General features: G+C 31.5%; 1 protein-coding gene across 4 annotated transcripts in view; it reads left to right on the forward strand.

Moving 5' to 3' along the window:
• The window catches only part of Oseg4 (intraflagellar transport protein Oseg4), a 77,008-nt gene extending 76,722 nt beyond the window's left edge, over nucleotides 1-286 (forward strand). For all 4 annotated transcript variants that reach the window (XM_080161917.1, XM_080161923.1, XM_080161932.1 and 1 more), the window contains one exon: nucleotides 208-286. In XM_080161917.1, coding sequence (XP_080018043.1) covers nucleotides 208-277 — 70 coding nt within the window. In that variant the 3' untranslated portion in view covers nucleotides 278-286. The remainder of the gene's footprint in view (nucleotides 1-207) is intronic.
• Nucleotides 287-5,991: the final 5,705 nt, after the last annotated feature.

The raw sequence follows: 5,991 nt of genomic DNA on the forward strand, positions 1-5,991 counted from the left end.
TGAAAATATATCCATTCTCATTTAAGACATCCATCAAAACTCAGGAAATTGGATAATTATTTTTGAAAATTTTGGGGAGAAAGCTTAGATGATCTTGAAGAAACATGTAATTGAAAGTAAACGTTAATTTATGCTTATGATAGAATTAAATAGTATAGTTTCGTTTCAAAAACAAATAAGTTGATTATAAAATATATTTATTTTCAGAGCTTATGAGCAAGATATTGCGATGCGACGCAACTGTCCTCTTTGTCACACACCTATTAATGTAAATTAGTGTTTTTTTTTTAAATTATCATAAGGTGTGCTTTCCTTTCCGCAAACGTATCATAATAGCAAATCAGTAGAGCCACAACTTATTACTTAATATAGTTGCTATTGTATCTTTTTTGAATGCGAATTTGTTGGTATGCGGAGGTGAAAACACACTAATATATATTTATTATGTGTTATTTAATGTATTTAATCTTTAAACCAAAATTTGTACTGTATTTATTGTAGTTTAGATCACAAACTTTATCTTTATAATATTTTCTTTTTATTAAACAATAAATTAGCATAATTTAATTTGACTGAATTTAAATACCACCGAAAAAGACCTAATATTCCAATTAGATTTATTTTATTTATCATGATACAATAATTTTCTTTCTCGTATTCATTCGAATCCGGTGGATAGGAACCGGTTCTCATCCATACGAAAAAACTATGTCTAGCATCGTATTATATCCAGTTTTCTACGAATATAGAAATGTACAATCATAAGATTAAATCCGCGGAAAGCCGTTTATAATACGATACGAGAAATAACTATTCTCGTATTCATTCGAATCCGGTGGATAAGAACCGGTTCTTATCCATTAGATTAAAACCAGTTGATATCCGCTGGATTAGAACTGGTTCTCAACCTTACTGAAAAATCATGTACAGCATCGTATTACAGACAATTTACCACGAATATTAAGATATTTCATTAGCCCAGGCCTTATGCCCTTTGGGCTAACAAAAATGTTTAATTTTATTTTGATATTCGTGGAAAGCTGTCTATAATAAGATGTAAATAATAAATATTACAACTGTCATACCAAAAATTTGTGATGAAATCTCATGTAATGTATAGAATAAATTATCAAATAAATGAATAGATATACATATGTATATCATTGTGCATTTACTGTAATTTTTGTGTCATTTATCATAAATAAATTATTTATAAAAAAAAGGTGTTCAGTATTTTGTTATTTAATATTAAGATAAAAAATAATTTTCGGCACGATTCCCATTAAAATTGCATATACATTATTCAGAAGCAATCCGATTAAAATAAAATGTTCTATAAAAAATTGAGTTGTTTACCTACCAACCAAAGAAATACCTTTTTTGTTGAAAGATAGTAAACTAGCAGGGAGGGAGGGGACGTTGGGCTGTTTATTACACTTGTCGCCAATTTTTTTTTTATAATAACGTTTTCTTCATCGTTAGCATAACAGCCTTAGTTACTGAATTTTGTTTTGTTAGTTTATTTGCTTTAATGTCTAAACGCTTCAACCACTAATTGTGATCTACAGAGGGGGTAATTTTGTTTATCATCATTAGAGATGTACATTAATTTATCGGCTTATCCCAGTAGAACTCTGGTAAACGGGTCTTTCAAAATGTTGATTCTGTGCTTCATATTGAAATAATTACTAGGAGATTAGATGAGCTTTCTTTCAAATCACTTGACGGGCACTGAACCCCCCCCCCCCTCTAATTTTTAAAATAGATTGATATTATATGTCTATCCCCTACAGATTACCCTTACTTTGCTGGGTTACCAAGTACTCAATAAACTCTGACCTTACCTGACCAAAATTAATAACCCCAAACAAACTAACCCACAAACTAACCTCCCCAACTGTTTTAAATTCAAAATACATTCCACTTTAAGTAATTACGTACTAAGATCCAGTGATGATGTTTTTAAGAAGAATTTACACAAATTTTACTTACTCTCAAAGTAATTTACAGGCCGTTGTAAAATTTCTGAATAGGCCTCTTAAATTCACACAAACAGGAAAATATAAATGTTATTCTCGTATTCATTCGAATCCGGTGGATAGGAACCGGTTCTCATCCATATAGTTATTTATCGCATCGTATTATAGTATTCCTGGTGTTATAGACAGCTTTCTGCAGATATTAGAATAGAACTAAATATTGTAAGCTTAAAACCATCTTTGTTAGCCCCGTGTGGCGGGTGGCCCAAGCTAACAAAACTGTTATTAATTTTATGATTTTTATTTTACTAATTGTGGAAAATATCTGTAATGCAATGCTGTACGTGATTTTTCAGTATTGCTGAGAACCGGTATCAATTCAGCGGATATCAATCGGTTTTGAAGCCATACTGGAATAGTTATTTCTCGCATCGTATTATATCCAGCTTTCTACGAATATAGAAATGTACAATCATAAGATTAAAACCAGTTTTTTAGCCGGTGCCTTCGGCACCCCGGGGCTAAAAAAAATAGTTTTAATCTCATATTTGTACTTTCGATATCCGCGGAAAGCCGTTTATAATACGATGCGAGAAATAACTATTCCAGTATGGCTTCAAAACCGATTGATATCCGCTGAATTGATACCGGTTCTCAGCAATACTGAAAAATCACGTACAGCATTGCATTACAGATATTTTCCACAATTAGTAAAATAAAAATCATAAAATTAATAACAGTTTTGTTAGCTTGGGCCACCCGCCACACGGGGCTAACAAAGATGGTTTTAAGCTTACAATATTTAGTTCTATTCTAATATCTGCAGAAAGCTGTCTATAACACCAGGAATACTATAATACGATGCGATAAATAACTATTACTGTTTTTACAACAAGGATGGCAACATCAAATAGGATTTGGCGAAGCATGATAAAATCATGAATGGAAAAACGAACCAAGTTACTTATGAGCAGATGTTAATTGGTCATATAAAAAATAAAAGAGAGAGAGAGTGTGTGTGTGTGGGTTTATTAAATTGTAAGAAAACATGAACACTTTTTAAAAATTGCATTTAGTTCTTTTGTAACATAACCAACTAACGGGCCAAGTAAATTGTTTACTGGCTGATCTGTGGTAAGTGGTAGCTTCACCAAAAAAATAGTAGTCTATCTTCGATAGGACCAGAGCAAATCAAATACGTTACGGACGGACAGACAAAATGATTTATAGAGTAGCTTCTCTACTACAAAGAAGGGAAAAGCACAATTTTTCGATAATATGAGTAAAATGCTATTTTGTATTTGTTTCTTTTTAAGGTAGCAGGTAATATTTTAATTTTCTTTGATGTCTTTATATATCCTTCCATTCATAAATATCTTTATGCTTTTTAATAAAAATGCAAAAGGTATTTACAATAAGAGATATAAGTTTTCCGGAATTTTAATGTAGGGAGGAGATTTGAAATCTGCATCAAATTTTAAGGATTTTTTATAAAATTCGTTTTTTGTATAATTCTTTATCAAAAAGCGGAAATACAAATTAAGTTAATTAATTTTGGCATCCGTGATTGGTGGATTTAAAAAATCTGCGCTCTGATTGGATGTCGTACATCATTCAACCAATTAGAGCGCAGGTAGTTTAAAATCCACCTATCCTATTGGTCAAAATTAATTAACTTAAAATGTATTTCCGCTTTTAGATAAAGAATTATACAAAAAACGAATTTTATAAAAAAAATCCTTAAAATTTAATGCAGATTTCAAATCTCCTCCCTACATTAAAATTCCGGAAAACTTATATCTCTTAATTTACAAGTCTTATAGGTATCAAAAGAGAGAGATAGCAACTTCCCACCGCAAACTTAAATTTTGTTACTGATAAAATTATTTAGGGAGTTAAGTTAAAGTGGTTAAGTGGTTACAGAGTACTTACAAACATACAAATAGACATTCTACCACTTTTATATATTTACAGGGAGTAAAGGAGTGGACAATGGATCGAATATTCAATTTTTAGGAGTATCAGACTTTGGGTACTGGCTTAAAGGGAATGTGATTGTGCGTGCAGGTTCTGACTAACTTTGGGTACTAGCGCATCATTGCCGCTAACTCGCTGAGTTAGTTATGAATATAGCAAACAAGTATCAATAATTTTAAATTCTAGCAGACAGAAAAATTTGGGGTATAGTCCTTTCCACGACATCCCTCCATAAGGAGCGATTTTTCGTATTTTTCACAGTAGATTTTCTCCTATTTCTAGCCCCTGCGGGGGGCTCTAACCCTGCGGGGCCAATTACCTAACCCTGTTGGGCAATCACCTAACACAATATAACCTAACCTAACCTAAAATAACCTATAAAAAGCCATTTTAAAAATACGAAGAATCGCTCCTTATGGAGGGATGTCGTGGAAAGGACTATACCCAAAATTTGTTATTAGATGGCTAGTTTTAACAATTTTTCCCCTAAAAAATATCATTTCATAGATAAAAACTTTAGTGTAATAAACAATCTAAGAACCCTTAAATCTAATCCTAATATATAAAGTAATAAGCTTTTTGTCTGTAGCGAAGGATCTCGCTAACCGCTGAACCGATATAGTCTTCCTTTACTGTGTAGCTACATGTTGGTTTTGGGATGGTTTTAGGCTATTTTATTTTTATAAAATAGCTGGGTAGGTATGATTTTAGGTTATTTTCCTGTCTTCCACCTTTCTTCGAATATAGAGTCCCTAGATGCTAGGGTAGCATTCGCCAGTTCTTGTATATAGTGGCGTTTTGAAATTTAGGAATATGCGCTGGTGAACGAGTTACAGGGACAATTTTTCTAGTAATTAATTACAGAATGATTACATCAGTCTGATGTACTGATAATCTAATTTTTAAATAAATGTTTTTTTTCTTAGAACTTTTTTCGTATTTTATAGTTTTCTAAATTAAAAAGTACTAAAAGTGTGTGTTTGTAATGCCGTTAACAATTAGGATTTTGTCTTTTCTTTTTGGGGTCTTTTGCATAGGTTTATGTCTTTTGTAATTAGGTCGTTTATAGGATTAGATATTTTGAAGGATTGTGTATTTTGTAATTTAGGTCTTTTTTAGCAACGCCAAAAATATCTACACTAAATGAAACAATAGCCATCCGCACAGACATATTCTAGTTACAGAGAAGAAAAGCTTCAAAAATAACACATCTTTTTTTAATGGAGCAGGAAAAGCATAGAAAAAAATACGCTAAAATTAATCTACATTTTATTCTTTCCGTAAATAATTATTTATAGGAATTGCGGCGAATTTCGCATCTATTATCCTTTCCATGTAAGACTAACCATCTTGAGTGTCTGCAAAAAAAATTGATTAAACAATGAGAAAGCTACGCATAACACTGTATGCACGGGAATTATCAGGAAATTATTGATACGTTCATAGGGTTAAAAATCGCGCATATCCGTGTTACACACTAGGGCATTATTTTTCTGTGGATTTTTCCCGCAAAGTGCCGTGTTGAGCACAACCCCCTCCCCCTTCTACATAACTTTAAAAATAGATCTAAATTAAAGAATATAAGTTTATCTTTTTTTTCTGTTAAATACGACAGGTTAGGTTAGAAGTGGGTAGGTTAGGGCACAGTCGGTTTAGGTTTTCAATTCTAATTTATGCATTCTGAAGAGTGGCTTTTCTAAGAAAAATAGTTTAAGTTTAAAACCAATCTAAACCTTTCCTAAAAATCTTTATTTTAGGAGCTAGCTAACTACTAAATCATTGAGTTTTTTATTTCAGGGACTATATAATATATGTGCTATCCCAGTCAACCCTTATTGATTACAGAGCTACTAGTTGCTTGAGGCGCAACCACTATTAGTTTTATAAAATATGCGAAATAATAAATACTATATGACATAATTTTTTTCTAATTTATCCTAATCTATCCTAAATCCCTGTACAATATACGGGAATAAACAATATATCATACTATTTAGTTGTTTATATTCAGTGATTGAAAAAAGTTTCATAAATA

The sequence above is a fragment of the Acartia tonsa genome, chromosome 1 (genome assembly GCF_053477335.1).
Source record: "Acartia tonsa isolate MP-2025a chromosome 1, ASM5347733v1, whole genome shotgun sequence".
Classification (NCBI taxonomy): Eukaryota; Metazoa; Arthropoda; class Copepoda; order Calanoida; family Acartiidae; genus Acartia; species Acartia tonsa.